The sequence below is a fragment of the Chiloscyllium punctatum genome, chromosome 5 (genome assembly GCF_047496795.1).
Source record: "Chiloscyllium punctatum isolate Juve2018m chromosome 5, sChiPun1.3, whole genome shotgun sequence".
In the NCBI taxonomy this organism is placed as follows: Eukaryota; Metazoa; Chordata; class Chondrichthyes; order Orectolobiformes; family Hemiscylliidae; genus Chiloscyllium; species Chiloscyllium punctatum.
The window spans coordinates 10,288,661-10,307,461 of NC_092743.1; the positions used below are offsets into that span (position 1 = coordinate 10,288,661).

Consider the following 18,801-nt stretch of genomic DNA (forward strand, 5'->3'; position numbering starts at 1 on the left):
GCCAATTTCACCCTGTCTACCATGTCTGGGGCTTTGTCTCATATGCTAATTTGGTCCACCTGATTAATTATTTCGTCGCTCTCTGCTACTCTTTATATTTCGACTGACCATTTGACCTATCACACAGTTACAGCTACAGTCATCAAGTCATACAGTCATATAGCATGGAAACAACCCCTTTGGCCCAACATTGAACAGGTTTCCTAAACCAAACTAGTTCCATTTGCCTGCATTTGGCCCATAAACCTTTCCTAATCTTTTTTTCTCCATGTATCTGTCCCAATGGCTTTTAGATGTTGCAACTGTACTTGCCTCTATCAATTCATTGTGGAAGAGATTGAGCCAGTATAGGGAGGGCGAACCCGATGCGGCGACAAGAGAGGTCCCCGGCATCGATGGCAATCTTCTCAAGTGGCAGTGAGAGCAAGAACATGCAGCCTGATGTGGCCTGTGGCAAGAGCATGCAACTACTCCTGAACTGATCAGCAGCAAGAGCAGAGCAAGCAGCCTGAGGTGGCCGATAGCAACAGCAGGATCAAGCAGCCTGAGGCAGCCAGAGGGGAGACCAGAATCAGGCAGCTCAGGGCAGCCAGAGGAGACAGAACGGGAGCAGGCAGCCAGAGGCAACCAGTGGCAACAGAAAGAGCAACAGCCTGGGGCAGCCCGGGGTGGCCCGAGAGCAGGTGGGAACAGGAGTATGTAGCCCACGCCGACTGGCAAGTGCAAAAGCAGGCAGCCCGGAGCAGGTGGAAACGGGAGAATTCGAGCTCTTGTGAGGAATGCGAGCCCAGCATGGCAAGGCGCTTATGGACTATGGTGTTAATCTATCAACGGTGTTTCTTTGTTATTCTACTTTTTAGTAAGAAGGACGAGAACATTTAACTTTTTAAACATTATTTTCTTTATTTTTCTGTTTGTACCAAGATGGAGCCGTAAGTGGCAACTTGCAAATTTTTCACTGCATTCATGTAAGTATATGTGAACAATAAACCTAATTCAATTCAATTCAAATCCTCTGGCAGCTCATTCCACATATGCATCACCCTCTGTATGAAAAAGTTGCCGCTTTTAAATCTTTCCCCTCTCATCTTAAACCCATGCCCTCCAGTTTTGGACTCCCCTACCCTGGAGAAAAAACTTTGGCTATTCACCTTGTCTATACCCCTCATGATTTTATAAACCTCTGTAAGATAACCCCTCAGCCTGCAATGCTCCAGGGAAATAAGTCTAAGCCTATCCAGCCTTGCCTTATATTCAAACCTTCTCGTCCCATTAACATTCTTGTAAATCGTTTTTATACCCTTTTTATAGCAAGGGAGACCAGAATTATATGCAGTACTCCAAATGAGGCTTCACCAGTTGTAACATGACATCACAACTCCACTACTCAATGCTCTGACCAACGAAAGCAAGCCTTCTTCACCATCCTGTCTACCACTTTGAAGGAACTATGTACCTGCACCCCTAGGTCTCTCTGTTCGACAACACATCCTAAGTCCCTATCATTAATTGTGTAGTTACAAACCTGCTCAAAGTACAATGCCTCGCATTTATCTAAATTAAACTCCATCTGCCATTCCTCAGCCCACTGGCCCAGTTAATCAAGATCCCATTGTACTCTGATATAATCTGCTTCATTGTCCACTATACCATGAATTTTGGTATCGTCTGCACATTTACTAACCATGCCTCCTATATTCTCATCCAAATTGTTTATATAAATGATGAACAATGGTGGACACAGAACTGATTCTTGTGTCACAGTCCTTCAATCTGAACAATAACTTTTTATCACCATCCTCTGTCTCCTACCATCAAGCCAATTTTATATCTAATTGGCTAACTGTCCCTAGATCCCATAAGATCTAATGTTACCTACCAGTCTACCATGTGGAACCCTGTTAAAGGCTTTGCTAAAGTCCAGGTTGACAACATCTACCACTCTGCGGTCATCTAGCTTCTTGGTCACCTCTTCACAAAACTTAATCAAGTTTGTGGGACATGGTTTCCCATGCACAAAGCCATGCTAACTATCCCTATCAGTCCTTGCCTGTCCAAATGTATGCAGATGCTGTTTCTCAGAATGCCCTCCAACAACTTAATAGTTACATCAGGGTCATCCGTCTGTAGTTCTTGGATTTTTCCTTGCAGCCTTTCTTAAATAAGATGTGGAGGTGTCATTGTTGGATTGGTGTGGACAAAGTTAAAAATTACACAACATCAGGTTACCGTCCAACAAGTTCATTTGGAAGCACTAGCTTTCAGAGCACTGCTCTTTCATCAGGTAGCTGTGGAGCAGGATCATAAGACATAGAATTTATAGCAAAAGACTACAATGTCATGCAACCAAACCGATGTATTGAAGAAACCTAGATTGCTGTTAAGTATTTTATCTTTTCGAATGGGTTGTAGGTTTTGGTTCATTAATATATAAATCCCAGAACTTCTTTTAAAACACATTCTTGAGATAACTAAGGGTTTTATTAAAAAAAAGGTGGCATCTCAGCTGAGACAATGCATTAAAGGTGTGAGGTTAGAGTCTATCTGTATCCTAATCTTGAGTCAGACTAGTTCTATTTCCAAAGTAGGAATTTATAAAATATTACATGGATTGACTGCCTGCAAATTGTGTGCTTTTTGAGCAAATGTTTGCAAATGCAACTTCACCCCATAGACTTATATGTGTGTGTGCATGCATGAGATAGAAAAAGAGAGAGAGAGTATAAGAATATAAGAACCAGGAGCGGGAGTAGGCCATCTGGCTCTTTGAGCCTGCTCCGCCATTCAACATGATCATGGCAGATCTTTTCGTGGACTCAGATCCACTTACCTGCGCTCTTATATCCCTTAATTGTTCAAAAAAAATCTATCTTAGCTCTAAAAACATTTACTGAAGTAGCATCAACTACTTCACTGGGCAAGGAATTCTATAGATTTACAATCCTCTGGGTGAAGAAGTTCTTTCACAATTCAGTCCAAAATCTGCTCCCTCTAATCTTGAGGCTATGCCCTCTTGTCCTAGTTTCACCTGCCAGTGGAAACATCCTCTCTACTTCTATCTTACATATTCCCTTCATAATTGACTAAGTTAAACATTCTCAAGTAGCTCTCTCAAATCTCCCCACCAGGATACTGGACCTCCTCCAGTTCAGGTGCAACACAGCCCTCTTGTATAGGTCATTTCTGCCCCAGAAAAGATTCCACTGATTCAAAAATCTGAATCCCTGCCCTCTGCACTAGCTCTTCAGTCATATATTCATTTGTCCTTTCCTGCTATTTCTACTCTCACTACTACATGGCACTGTGAGTAATCCAGGCATTACTACCTTTAAAGTCCTGTTTTTTATTCTGCTGCCTAACTCTTGATGTTCACTCTGCAGGACCTCATCTGTTTATCTACATATGTCCTTGGTATCAATGTGTACAAAGACCTCTGGCTGTTCATGTTCGCCTTTGAGAATTTGCTGCAACCACTCTGAGACACCCTTGATCCTGGCACCAGGAGGCACCACAGCATCCCGCAGCTGCAAAAAATCCTGTCCATGCCCCAGATGAGAGCATCCCGATCATAATTGCTTGCTTGGACCTTTACAACAACGGTAATTGTAGTACCAAGGACCTGGCTATTGCTGTTATTTTCCCCTGAAATGCTATCTCCCTACTATATCTAAAATGTTATGTTTGTTTCGGAGGGGGAGAGCCACAGGAGAGTCCTGCACTACTTGCCTATCTTTCCTGGTGGTCACCCATCTACCTGACTGAACATGTGTTGTGACCACCACCTCCCTGAAGCTACTATCTATCACACTCACTGGCTCATGTATGCCTCGCAGTGCTCCCAACTGCCACTCCAAACAATCCAAGCAGTTTAGAGGATCTGCAGCAAGACAGACTTCTTGCAGACATAGTCGCGAGAGACACTCAACTGCTGTCTGATCTCCCACATCTGACAGTGGATATAGCACTCCACTGACTGCCACCTCTGCCCCTTTAACAACTAGCAGACTCAGGGGAAATAAAAACATAGGAACATAGGAATTAGGAGTGGAAGTAGACAACTCAGCCCTTCAAGCCCGCTCTGCCATTTAACCTGGTCATGGCTGATCTTATCCTGATCTCACAACTCCACTTTCCTCTGTTCCCCACAGCCCTGGTTTCTGCTTTCCATCAGAAACATATCTTTTGCTTTCATGGATCTGTTGATTGATTCTGCCTCCAATGCACCCTGGGACAGTGAGTTCCACGCATTCACAACCCTCTAGTTTCTCTTCATCTCTGTTTTGAACCTACCTCCTCTCACTCCATATCTATGACTTCTAATTGCAGACTGTCCCACAAAGGGAACATCTGTTCAATGACCTCTCACCAATCCCCTTTAGCATTTTATATACCTCAATCTGATCCCTCCTCATTCTTCTGAACTCCAGCAAGTACAGGCCCAAGCTATTCAAATGCTCCTCATACGACAGCCCTTTCATTCCTGGAACCAACCTGGTGAACTGCCTCCAATAGCTCCACATCCTTCCTCATGTAAGAAGTCCACAGCTGGACACAATATTCCAGATGTGGTTTCACCAATGCCTTATATAAGTGTAACAACAATTCTCTACTTTTATAATCGAGTCCTTTAGCAGAATTCCATTTGCCTTTCTTATTATATGCTGCAATTGCATATCCAGTTCTATGATTCATGCACAAGGATGCCCAGATCCCTCTGCACTGACGCACAATGAACCTGCTTCCCTAGTAAATAATTTGTCCTTTTATTTCCCAACTAAAATGGATAACCTCATAATTATTTACATTAAACTCCATCTGCCAGATTCTGGCCTATTCTGCAAGCCTATCAATATCCATTTGTAAATGTTTTATTTCCTTATCACAGTCTGCTTTCCCTCTTATTTTAGTATCATCCACAAATATTGCTATATTACCTTCTGTCTCAGCTCGCACATCATTTATACAGATTGTAAATAGTTGAGTCTAGGAACTGAACCCAACAGCAACTGACTAGTTAAAATATGCCATTCAGAGAAGGACCCATTTATCTCTACCATCAGCTGTCTATCAGTCAACCAATTCTCTAACCAAGCTAATACTCAACCCTTAACCCCCAAGATCTAACAATCTGGATCAGCTCTTTATGTGGCACCTTGTGAAATGCTTTCTGCATCCCATCCAGTGGATCCCATTATCCACCTTGTTGAATACAAGATTCAATGCCTTAACTCTGAGCCTGTCACATTCCAGAATATCAAGTCTCTGTTCAGTTCCAAAGTAAGAAAGGTAGCTTCCTTGAGAGTATTTTTGATTCCTACCACTTTTAGTAGCATAGATTATAAAAGCAGGGAGATTATGTCAGAGCTGTACAAAACTTTGATTAGGCCACGAATGGAGCACTGTGTGCAATTCTGGTAGCACCACATTAGGAAGGATATCATTGTACTGGAGGGATGCAGAAAAAATTCAGGATGTTACCGAGGATTTTAGCTTTGAAGAGAGGATAGACAAGCTTAGATTATTTTGTTCAAAGCAGAGAAAGCTGCCGAGAATGGAACTTGATTAATATATATAAGATTATGAGGGGCATTAAAAAGGTGGATCCGAAACAGCTCTTCCACTTTGTTGAAGGGTCAATAATAAGGGGGCATAACTTTAAGATGAAAAGCAGGAGGTTTATAGGGGATTTGAAGAAAATTTGTATCATCCAGAGGGTTGGTGAGAATCTGGAATGCACTACCTGAGCAGGCAGTGGAGGTAAGAATCCTCACAGTCTTTAAAAAGTATATGGATGAGCATATGAAAAGTTATCATATTCAATGTTATGGGCCAAACAATGAAAAGATGAATTAGTGTCAATTGCTTGGTACAGATTTAATTGGCTGAAGGGCCTCTTCCAAGCTACATGACTCTACAACTCTATATCACAGGTTCATCCAGTGACAAGTTGAGGTGGGTCCCTCTGTCCTAACTGGATTCATCTCCGCCTAAGACCCCCCTCAATGCCTTAGCCTCAGTGCAAGACTGTCGCTAAACCGCACCGTTACTGTGTCATGCCTGCTGGAGTTTGGAAGAGGGATGCAGGGAGTATTCAGAAATTTCCACCACATGAACATATGAGTACTCACGCAATTTGAAAGAAGTAGCTGATTGAGTACTTAAAATGCCAGAGCATAGTAGGCTATGAAGCAAGTGCAGGTAAATGGGATTAGTATAATTTGGTTTTTAATAAACATGGTGGGATAAAGGGCTTGTTCTATGCTGTATGACTCTAGGAGTCTATATCCTTATCACCAGCAACTACCTATCCTGCTGCTTGGCAGTGAGAAAGCACTGCAATATCCCAAATATGTGCGTGTGAACACAGGGCTTCATCACGTGACATTGACTACAGACACAACCTCAATTTAACCTGCATTATCATGTTCAATCATTGAAAGCACTATTTCAAATACATGTTACAAAATCAATATTGTACCTAATTATACTTATAATACCAATAAGATTATTATTAAGCTGTTACCTACCCTCATTGGATGAATATCTGCATAGGGAGGTTTGCCTTCTGCCATTTCAATTGCAGTGATTCCCAATGACCAAATGTCTGCAACACAATTATAGCCAATTTCTTGGATCACTTCTGGAGCCATCCAAAAAGGTGTTCCTATTACAGTGTTGCGTTTTGCCATTGTGTCCTGTAAGTCACATCACATTTGCAACTTCATTAATTAATCATAATCAAAAATACTGAAAATTGTAATTGTTGTAATTATTGTAATTTTAAACATTTTCTCAAAATGAAAGCAATTAAAGATTAAACAACTGCGCTATAGAGATCACAGAATATGAAGTATGATGTCCACTTTTAAATGTAGAACAATCTTAATTTATGTTGTTTCATGAAACAAAATATCAAATAATTTAGTCCATGGATGGAATTCCACAAGAATGGTGCAACTCTTGTAGGATGATATCAGGATCTCTGGCAAGATATTTGAATCAATATATTCCACGGTTACCAAAGTTCTGCTGTAGTAATGGGGTGGAGATAGCTCGAATTACAGCCCCATTTGTTTCTTCACTAGATAAGTCATTGAACCAACAATAGAAAGGACTTGCTTAGTGCAGAATAAGCAAGTAATTTCTTTTTTTTTAAGAAAAGCCACCTACAATTCAGAACCCCACAGCATTTTATTCACTTTGACCACTTCACAACTATAATGATGTCTTAAATGTAAGAGATTATTTTGGCTGCTGATTAACAGTGACTGAATAAGTTGTTTACATTAAGTGTTGTTCTAGGATTTTAACTTCTGCTTTAAAGGCCAGCATTTGTTGCTCAACTCAGACAGCGCTCAAGAAAGTGACAGTGAGCTGCCTTTGGTGCATAAGATTTAGCAGTACACCAATCTGCCCTTTGAGAATGCTCCACTTCTTAATCATTGTAGTCCATCTTCTATAGGTACACCTATTTTGCCACTCAGTGGAATAGCAATATAGATCCAAGTCAGGATGGTGTATGGCTTGATGGGGAATCTCATTGAACAGGTGATGGTGCTCCCAAAGTGTGTGCTGCTCTTGTCATCTATGTGGCAACGTCTACAGTTTTATAAGTTATCTTGAAGGAATTGGTGAGTTGCTGCAATTTTTTTTATAGCTGGCACAGACTCCTGCCACTGCATGTCAGTGAAGGAGCAAGTGATTATCCACAATCCACTTCTGTTTCGTCCACAATATGAACATCCTGTTGACTGTAGCCATGAGACATCCAGTCACCATGCACCAAAGCAAATCCAAGACCAACTGCACGAATAGGAGAAACCTCCTATGGTGCAAACGCTTTCATCTGAAGGAAACTGGTTCTTTCTCCTTGCAGCGTACCTTTCTCCTTGCAGCCCTTCTTAATGTTGCTCGAGCCTGTTCCTAACTTGTCAGCTGAATAAATATAGTTCTTATGGTTACATGGCACCTATTGTTAAAGTTCACTTGAGAATATAACTTTAAAAAAGGTTCTGCGATTTACATATGAAAGAACTGAAACCAACATGGTCATTCTAAAAGATGAGAGATGTAACAAGCAATACAATATGTAATTTTTCAATATGTAATTTCAGTTGCATCACACTGTAAACTTTTGTTATAAATTTTGTGTCTTACGATCTTATACTCCACAACCACCTGATGAAGGAGCAGCACTCCAAAAGCTAGTGCTTCTAAATAAACCTGCTGGACTATAACCTGGTGTTGTGTGATTTTTAACTTCATTGAGATACGCTTTCAATCTTCTCAGCTTCAGTGAGCACAGGTCCAGACAATTCAATCACTCCTTTCATGACAAACCTGCCATCCCAGGAATCAGCATGGTGAAATATGTGCATTCCCTTGTCGGCAAGTATATCTTTTAAGTAAGGACACTTCAGCTTGATTTTAACAAATTCAGTAAGTGAGCAAATATATGGTAGACACATAAGTATAATGTGGATAAATGCGAGTTTGTATACTTTGGTAGCAAAATCCTGGAAGGAAGATTATTAAATGAATGATGATAGGTTGGGAATGGGGCAAGTGTCTTGTTAACCAGTTGCTGAAAGTAAGCATGCAAGTGCAGCAATCAGTGAAGAAGATATGGCTAGAGAATTTGAGTACAGGAGCAGAGATTTCTTCCTACAACTGTACAGGGCATTGATTAAAACCACACCTGGAGTATTGTGTACAGTTCTGGTCTCCTTATCTAAGGAAGGATATTCTGTCAAGGGAGTGAAACGAAGGTTCACCAGACTAATTCCTGGGATGGCGGGACCTGACACACAGGGAGAGACTGGATCGATCAGGATTATATTTTAATATAAAGAGTGGCGAGCCTGTGGAATTCTCTGCTACAAAAAGTGGTTGAGGGCAAAACATTTCATGTTTTCAAAATGAAGATAAACAAAGTTCTTACGGCAAAAGGGACCAAAAAGTATCTGGAGAGAAAGCGGAAACAAGGTACTGAGTTGGATGATCAATGATGTTGAGAGACAAAGCAGGCTGAAAAGGCTGAATGGCCTATTTAGATTAGATTACTTACAGTGTGGAAACAGGCCCTTCGGCCCAACAAGTCCACACCGACCCGCCGAAGCGCAACCCACCCAGACCCATTCCCTTACATTTACCTCTTCACCTAACACTACGGGCAATTTAGCATGGCCAATTCACCTAACCTGCACATTTTTGGATTGTGGGAGGAAACCAGAGCACCCGGAGGAAACCCACGCAGACACGGGGAGAATGTGCAAACTCCACACAGAGAGTTACCAGAGGCGGGAATTGAACCCGGGTCTCTGGCGCTGTGAGGCTGCAGTGCTCGTACATGCTATGTTTCTATGTGACCATAACTGCATACAATTCTCCAGGCCCTGTTAAGTTTCAAGAAGATCTCCTTACTCCTATACTCAAACTGAAGGCCAACATACCAGTTGATACTCTAAAGAAGAGTCATTTGGACTTGAAACATTAGCTTGCTCTCTCCATGGATGCTGCCTGACCCGCTGTGATTTCCAGTACTTTTTTTGGTTTCAGTACACATTCCAGCATCTGCAACAATTTGCTCCTACAATGAACTAAGGGTGTTGGAGATCTGAAACAAAAACAGAAATTGCTGGAGAAACTCCTTTTAAGATTTTATGAGTGAATGAATAAATGAATGATTTTATTGTCATGTGTATGTTACAGTGAGAAAAATGGTAAAATACAATGAAAAGATTTTTGATTGTCGCCACAATCCGGTGCCAGTTTGAATAGATTTTAGGATATGAGAAAATATAGAAAGACGCAGCTTAAAGGCGAGTAGTCCTTTAAATCTGCTAACATGAAGGGCCAATTAAGGTATTGCTGTTTCATTTGATTGAGTACAATTTGCTGAGAAAGGTCATTGGCAATGTTGCAGTGGACAAGTAAGAGATTGCCTCGAAACTGGAATAAAATCTCATTGTAAGCACAGCGTAAAAGTATTTTTATCCTGCATGAAGTCATACTTTACCTGAATGACATCAAATATTATAACTTAATCTTTCTGACTACTTACTGTCAACTGGCCTGCAACACCAAAGTCTGCAAGCTTTGCATGACCTTCTGTGTTCAGTAGGATATTTCCAGCTTTTATGTCTCGATGGATTTTTCTCATGAAGTGTAGGTATTCCAGCCCTTTCAAAGTGGATTTAAGAATTGTTGCTATTTCATCTTCTGTTAGCTGTAATCAGAACATATCACATATTAAATGCTAGCTTACAGTAATAACATAAAATGATATTTTAACATGTTAAAATATGAATTGTAATTGATAAAATCCCCCCAATGCATCCTCTTCGAGTTACTTATATTTTAGTGAGACACACATTGCTAATTTCTATCCCCGGTATCTTAGTTTTTTTTTCATATTACCATACAATGAATCTTAAAAAATACTGTGAATGGCACATGAACATCACTGTCCAAAACAATAGGATTTCAAACTTGGTTGTGACCAGAAGTTAATCAACTCAAGAAGTTCCAAGCAGAGGCAAAGATTGGAAACAGGGAAACATTTAAAACAAATCTGGAATAATTCTCTGGGCATTTCCACCAGCTCAGAAAAGCTGGTTGAAGGTGACATTGATGATAGCATGATGGCAAATTATGTGTTCTCCCCAAAAATTAAACTCAGGAGAACAACACAGGTATTTTATTTTAAAAATCCCATGAAACAGTAAGCTAAAGAATGTATTCTTCATTTACAAGATTTCAAACATAATTCTGAAGTAGTAAATTATACAATCATACAGCATTGAAAAAGCCCTTCAGAAGATCAAGTCTGCGCCTTCAAACTACTCTAAATCTACACTTGTCCCACTTTCCAATACTTGGCCCATAGCCATGCTCATCCAAACACCTTTTATTAGATTATTAGGTTAGAAAAGAAAACAACCTGAACTTATAAAACCTCCCTTTGTAGCTAAAATGCTCCATCTCAAGCAGCATACTGATAAATCACCTCTCCACACCCTCTAGTGCAATGAGATCCTTCCTGGTGCAGTGACCAGAAATTCATACAGTACTCTAGCCACACACGCAGATGATAAGCAACATGAATTCGACAGGGACAACACTACTATTATAGGACAAGGAGAAAGTGAGGACTGCAGATGCTGGAGATCAGAGCTGAAAATGTGTTGCTGGAAAAGCGCGGCAGGTCAGGCAGCATCCAAGGAACAGGAGAATCAACGTTTCGGGCATGAGCCCTTCTTCAGGAATGAGGAAAGTGTGTCCAGCAGGCTAAGATAAAAGGTAGGGAGGAGGGACTTGGGGGAGGGGTGTTGGAAATGCGATAGGTGGAAGGAGGTCAAGGTGAGGGTGATAGGCTGGAGTGGGGGTGGGGGCGGAGAGGTCAGGAAGAAGATTGCAGGTTAGGAAGGCGGTGCTGAGTTCGAGGGATTTGAATGAGACATGGGGGAGAGGAAATGACAAAACTAGAGAAACCTGAGTTCATCCCTTGTGGTTGGAGGGTTCCGAGGCGGAAGATGAGGCGCTCTTCCTCCAACCGTCGTGTTGCTATGGTCTGGCGATGGAGGAGTCCAAGGACCTGCATGTCCTTGGTGGAGTGGAAGGGGGAGTTGAAGTGTTGAGCCACGGCATGGTTGGGTTGGTTGGTCCGGGTGTCCCAGAGGTGTTCTCTGAAACGTTCCGCAAGTAGGCGGCCTGTCTCCCCAATATAGAGGAGGCCACATCGGGTGCAGCGGATGCAATAAATGATGTGTGTGGAGGTGCAGGTGAATTTGTGGCGGATATGGAAGGATCCCTTGGGGCCTTGGAGGGAAGTAAGGGGGGAGGTGTGGGCGCAAGTTTTGCATTTCTTGCGGTTGCAGGGGAAGGTGCTGGGAGTGGAGGTTGGGTTGGTGGGGGGTGTGGACCTGACGAGGAAGTCACGGAGGGAGTGGTCTTTTCGGAACGTCGATAGGGGAGGGGAGGGAAATATATCCCTGGTGGTGGGGTCCGTTTGGAGGTGGCGGAAATGACGACGGATGATACGCTGTATATGGAGGTTTGTGGGGTGGTAGGTGAGGACCAGTGGGGTTCTGTCCTGGTGGCGATTGGAGGGGCGGGGCTCAAGGGTGGAGGAGGGGGAAGTGGAGGAGATGTGGTGGAGGGCATCGTCGATCATGTCTGGGGGGAAATTGCGGTCTTTGAAGAAGGAGGCCATCTGGGTTGTACAGTATTGGAACTGGTCCTCTTGGGAGCAGTTGCGGCGGAGACGAAGGAATTGGGAATATGGGATGGCGTTTTTACAGGGGGCAGGGTGGGAGGAGTGTAGTCTAGGTAGCTGTGGAGTCGGTCGGTTTATAGTAAATGTCCGTGTTGATTCGGTCGCCCGAGATAGAAATGGAAAGGTCTAGGAAGGGGAGGGAGGAGTCTGAGACGGTCCAGGTGAATTTGAGGTCAGGGTAGAAGGTGTTAGTAAAGTGGATGAACTGTTTAACCTCCTCATGGGAGCACAGGCAGCGCCGATACAGTCATCAATGTAGCGGAGGAAAAAGTGGGGGATGGTGCCAGTGTAGCTGCGGAAGATGGACTGTTCCACATATCCTACGAAGAGGCAGGCATAGCTGGGGCCCATGGCTACTCCTCTGGTTTGGAGGAAGTGGGAGGATTGGAAAGAGAAGTTGTTCAGGGTGAGGACCAGTTCAGTCAGTCAAAGGAGGATGTCAGTGGAAGGGTACTGGTTGGTACAGCGGGAAAGGAAGAAGCGGAGGGCTTTGAGTCCTTCGTGATGGGGGATGGAGGTGTAAAGGGACTGGATATCCACGGTGAAGATAAGGTGTTGGGGACTGGGGAAGCGAAAATCATGGAGGAGGTGGAGGGTGTGGGTGGTGTCCCGAATGTAGGTGGGGAGTTCTTGGACTAAGGGGGACAGGACAGTGTCAAGGTACGCAGAGATGAGCTCGGTGGGGCAGGAGCAGGCTGAGACAATGGGTCGGCCGGGGCAGTCAGGTTTGTGGATTTTGGGCAGGAGATAGAAACAGGCAGTGCGGGGTTGTGGGATTATGAGGTTGGAGGCGGTGGATGGGAGATCCCCTGAGGTGATGAGGTTATGGATGGTCTGGGAGATGATGGTTTGGTGGTGGGAGGTGGGGTCATGGTCAAGAGGGCAGTAGGAGGAGGTGTCCGTGAGCTGGCATTTAGCCTCAGCGGTGTAAAGGTCGGTGCGCCAAACTACTACCGCGCCTCCCTTGTCTGCCGGTTTGATAGTGAGGTTGGGTTTGGAGTGGAGGGCTGCACGTTCCGAGGGTGAGAGATTGGAGTGGGTGAGAGGGGTGGAGAGGTTGAGGCGGTTAATATTGTGGCGGCAGTTGGCTATGAAGAGATCGAGGGCGGATAAGAGGCCAGCACGGGGTGTCCAGGTGGATGGGATGTGTTGGAGGCGAGAGAAGGGGTCGTCAGTGGGTGGGTGAGAATCCTGGTTGAAGAAGTAGGCGCGGAGATGAAGGCGGCAGAAAAATTGTTCAATGTCATGCCGCGTGTTGAACTCATTAATCGTAGGGGAATGAAGAATAGGCCTCTGCTGAGGACAAGCCAAAAAGAGAACAGCCAGGGAATTCCTAGAGGCATGGCACTCATCCACAGATTCAATCAATAAGCACATCGACCTGGACCCAATATACCGACCACTGCAACGGACAGCTGGAACTGACAACCGGAAGCGGCAGATTCAAACCACTATAAATGCCAGAGGAAACATCACAGAAGCGCTTCACAGGAGGCTCCCAAGCACTGAGGATGTCACCTAGACAGGGGACAAAACATCTGCAACACAAATTCCCAGCTCGGTGAACAGAACCACAACAACAAGCACCTTAAGATTTCTCTGAGCTTCCTCGTGTTCTGTGATTCATTAAGTACTCCTTTGACATGCTACTTCTTCCAAAGTACATCACCTCACACCTTCCATGGTTAAAATCAATCTGCCACTGATCTGCGCATTGGACCAATCTATCCATATTCTCCTTATTCCTCACTAATACCTTCTTCCTCACTGTGAACCATCCAGCCAATTGATACGTCATCCGTAAACTTATCATCCCTTCCACATTTTCATCTCTATTGGACATATATTTAACAAAAATCCCAATACTGATCTCTGTGGTACACACTGAAGACTGGTCTCCAGTCACACAAACAGTCTTTGACCACTACCCTCTATTTCCCACCATGAAGTCAAATTTGGATCGACCTTGCCAAGTCTGGATTCCATGTGCTTTTATCATTTTTTTATCAGTGACTCATATGGGACCTTGCTAAAGATCTTACAATGACCTCCAACAACATATTAACTAGTAACAGGAGTCTATTCCAGCTTGCTCTGTCATTTAATATGATCTTGACTGATTTAATAACTCTACATTCTTGCCTCCTCTTCACCACCTTGCCTGTTAAGAATCTACCTTACTTTGACTTAAAATTGCTTAAAGACTTTGCTTTCACTGCCTTTTGAGGAAACAAATTTGAAGACTCACAACCTTCAGAATAAAACAATTTTCCTCACCTGTCTTAAATGGGTGATCTTTTATTTTTAAAGAGTCCCCAGCTCTAAATTCTCCCTTAAGAGGGAATGCTCTTTTAACATGCATTCTGTTTTTATAGTTTCAAATCACGCTGCCCATAAATCGTCTAAACCCAAGGTGATACAAGTTTAGACTGTTCATCAGACAACCCAAGGAAAACCTTGCCTAAACTGCTGTCAATGCTGTGGAGGAGCTGGTGTTGGACGATGGTGGACAAAGTTAAAAATCACACAACACCAGGTTAAAAATCCAGGTTCAATGCACTTACATTGATCCTTAGACAAGGAAACCAATATAGTAAGACCATAATCAGACCGTAAGACACAGGAGCAGAAATTAAGCTATTCAACCCATTGAGTCTCCTCTGCCATTCAATCATGGTTGATACATTTGTCAATCCCATTCTCCTGTTTTCTCCCCGTAACCCTTGATACTCAAGAACGTATCTATCTCCGTCTTAAACATACTCAATGACCTGGCCATAATCAATGACAATGGCCATACTCAATTTACTACAAACCAACTGACTACCACAGCTACCTAGATTACACCTCCTCCCACCCTGCCCCCTGTAAAAACGCCATCCCATATTCCCAATTCCTTCGCCTCCGCCGCATCTGCTCCCAGGAGGACCAATTCCACTACTGAACAGCCCAAATGACTTCCTTCTTCAAAGACCGCAACTTCCCCTCCGATGTGGTCGACGATGCTCTCCATCACATCTCCTCCACTTCCTGCACCTCCGCCCTTGAACCCCGCCCCCCCAATCGCCACCAGGACTGAACCCCACTGGTCCTCACCTTCCACCCCACCAACCTCTGGATACATCGTATCATCCTTCGTCATTTCCGCCACCTCCAAACAGATCCCACCACCAGGGATATATTTCCCTCTCCACCCCTATCAGCGTTCCAGAGAGACCACTCCCTCCGCGGCTCCCTCGTCAGGTCCGCACCCCCCACCAACCCAACCTCCACTCCTGGCACCTTCCCCGCAACCACAAGAAGTGCAAAACTTGCACCCACCTCCCCTCTCACCTCCCTCCAAGGCCCAAATGGATCCTTCCATATCCATCGAAAATTCACCTGCACTTCCACACACATCATTTACTGCATCCACTGCACCTGATGTGGTCTTCTGTACATTGGGGAGACAAGCCGCCTACTTGCGGAATGTTTCAGGGAACACCTCTGAGACACCCGCACCAACCAACCCAACCGCCCCGTGGCTGAACACTTTAACTCCCCCTCCCACTCCGCCAAGGACATGCAGGTCCTTGGCCTCCTCCATCGTCAGACCCTGGCCACACGACACCTGGAGGAAGAGCGCCTCATCTTTCACCTAGGAACCCTCCAACCACATGAGATGAATGTAGATTTCTCCAGCTTCCTTATTTCCCCTCCCCCCACCTTATCTCAGTCCCAAGCCCCGGATTCAGCACCGTCCTCTTGACCTTCAATCTTATTCCTGACCTACCCGCCCCTCCACCCCCTCTCCGGCCTATCACCCTCACTCTCACCTCCTTCTACCTATCGTATTCCCAGCGCACCTCCCCCAAATTCCACCCCCCCGCCCACCTTTTATCTCAGCCCGCTTGGCACACGAGCCTCAATCCTGAAGAAGGGGTTATGCCCGAAACTTCGATTCTCTTGCTCCTCGGATGCTGCCTGGCCTGGTGCACTTTTCCAGCAACACACTTTTCAACTCTGGTCTCCAGCATCTGCAGTCCTCATTTTCTCCTAAATGACCAGGCCTCCAAGCAATGAATTCCATAGATTCACTACTCTTGGTTGAAGAAGTTTCTTTTTATCTCTGTTTCCCATGCACAAAGACACGATGACTATCCCTAATTAGTCCTTGCTTTTCCAAATACAAGTACATCCTGTCCCTCAGGTTTCCCTCCAACAACTTGCTCACCACCGACGTTAGGCTCACTGGTGTATATCTGCAAACCTAGCCAGGATATCCTCAATTCCTCTGTCTGGATCATTAATGTATAAAGTGAAAAGTTGTGGTCCCAAAACTGAGCCTTACAGAACACCACAGGCTGGCATCCTGAGAAGGACCCTTTATCCCTATTCTCTGCTTTCTGCCAGACAGCCAAGCTTCTATCCATGCTAGCACCTTGCCTCTGACACCATGGGCCCTTATCTTACTCAGTAGCTTCCTGTGAGGCACCTTGTCAAAGGCCTTCTTGAAGTCCAGGTAGATAACATCCACTGTCTCCCCTTGGTCTAAACTACTTGTTGTTTCCTCAAAGAATTCTAACAGATTTGTCAGGCGTGACCTCACCTTGATGAAACCATGCTGACTTTGCCATATTTTGCTGTAAACTTCCAAGTATTAAGAAATCTCATCCCTTCACAATGAATTCCAGGATCTTACCCATGACCAAAATTAGGCTGATTGGTCTGTAATTTCCCTCTTTTGCTGTACTCCCTCTTTAAACAAGGATGTCATGTTAGAAATTTTCCAGTACTCTCCCTGATTCTAGCAATTCCTGAAAGATCACCACGAACACGTCTGCTATCTCCTCAGCTATCTCCCTTAGTAACTCTGAGGTGTAGTCCATCTGGTCCAGGTGATTCCTCCATCTTCAGGCCATTTAGTTTTTCTAGCACCTTCTCCTTGGTATTGGCCAACATGCTCAGTTATGCCCTCTCAATTGCTTGAATATTTGGGATATTACTTGTGTCTTCCACCATGAAGACTGATGTGAAGTAATTATTCAGTTCCTCAGCCATTTCCTTGTTCCCCATTACTATGACTCCAGCGCCATTTTCCAGCAGCCCAATGTCCAGTTTTGCTGTCTTTTGTCCTTTATATATCTAAAGAAACTCTTATAGTCTTCCTTTATATTACTGGCTAGCTTACCTTCTCATTTCTTTTTTGTGACCCACTGGTGGTCTTTGTGGGCTTCCCAATCATCGAGATGTCCACAGCCCTTCACCACATTATATGCTTTCTTTGTTGCTTTTATATTGTCTCTGACTTCCCTAGTCAGCCATGGTTGCCTCATCCTCCCTGTACCATGCTTCTCTTTTAGATTAGATTACTTACAGTGCCCATCAAGTCCACACCGACCCGCTAAAGCACAACCCACCCAGACCCATTCCCCTACATTTACCCCTTCACCTAACACTAAGGGCAATTTAGCATGGCCAATTCACCTAACCTGCACATTTTTGGACTGTGGGAAGAAACCGGAGCACCCGGTGGAAACCCACGCAGACACGGGGAGGATGTGCAAACTCCACACAGACAGTCACCTGAAGCGGGAATTGAACCCGGGTCTCTGGTGCTGTGAGGCAGCAGTGCTAACCACTGTGCCTCCGTGCCGCCCATCTAGGGATGAATTTCTGCTGTGTCTCCTGAATTACTCCCAGATATCCCTGGCATTACTGTTCCACTGACTTTCCTGCTAGGCTCCTCTCCCAGTAAATTCTAAACAGCTCCTCCCTCATTCCTCTGCAGCCTTTATTCAGCTGTAATACCATTATCGCTGATCCTATCTTCTCTCTCTCAAATTGCAGAGTAAATCAATCAAATTATGATCACTGCTGCATTTTGAGAAAGCAAATCTTCGCAGGACTTACACATTTAATGGTAAAGTCATAGGGAATGTTGCTGAGCAAAGAGACCTTGGAGTGCAGGTTCATAGCTCCTTGAAAGTAGAGTCGCAGGTAGATAGGATAGTGAAGAAGGTGTTTGGTATGCTTTCCTTTATTGGTCAGAGTATTGAGTACAGGAGTTGAGAGGTCATGTTACCATTGTACAGGACACTGGTTAGGCCATTTTTGGAATACTGCATGCAATTCTGGTCTACTTCCTATCAGAAAGATATTGTGAAACTTGAAAGGGTTCAGAAAAGATTTACAAGGATGTTGCCAGGATTGGAGGATTTGAGCTGTAGGGAGAGGTTGAATAGGCTGGGGCTGTTTTCGTTGGAGCATCGGAGTCTGAGGGGTGACTTTATAGAGGTTTATAAAGTCTTGAGGGGCATGGATAGGGTAAATAGACAAGGTCATTTCCCTGGGGTTGGGGAGTCCAGAACTAGAGAGCATAGGTTTAGGGTGAGAGGGGAAAGATATAAAAGAGACCTAAGGGGCAATGTTTTCATGCAGAGGGTGGTGCATGTGTGGAATGGGCTGCCAGAGGAAGTGGTGGAGGGTAGTACAATTGCAACATTTAAAAGACATCAGGATGGGTATATGAACAGGAAGGGTCT

General features: G+C 44.2%; 1 protein-coding gene across 3 annotated transcripts in view; it reads right to left on the reverse strand.

Annotated features, from left to right (window-relative positions):
* The window catches only part of stk3 (serine/threonine kinase 3 (STE20 homolog, yeast)), a 423,830-nt gene that overhangs the window by 262,979 nt on the left and 142,050 nt on the right, over positions 1–18,801 (reverse strand). For 2 of the 3 annotated variants that reach the window (XM_072569764.1, XM_072569763.1), the window contains 2 exons: positions 10,064–10,228; positions 6,528–6,695 (listed from right to left, as the gene is read on the reverse strand). In XM_072569764.1, coding sequence (XP_072425865.1) covers positions 6,528–6,695; positions 10,064–10,228 — 333 coding nt within the window. The remainder of the gene's footprint in view (positions 1–6,527; positions 6,696–10,063; positions 10,229–18,801) is intronic. The other variant, XM_072569765.1, reaches the window with a different exon arrangement.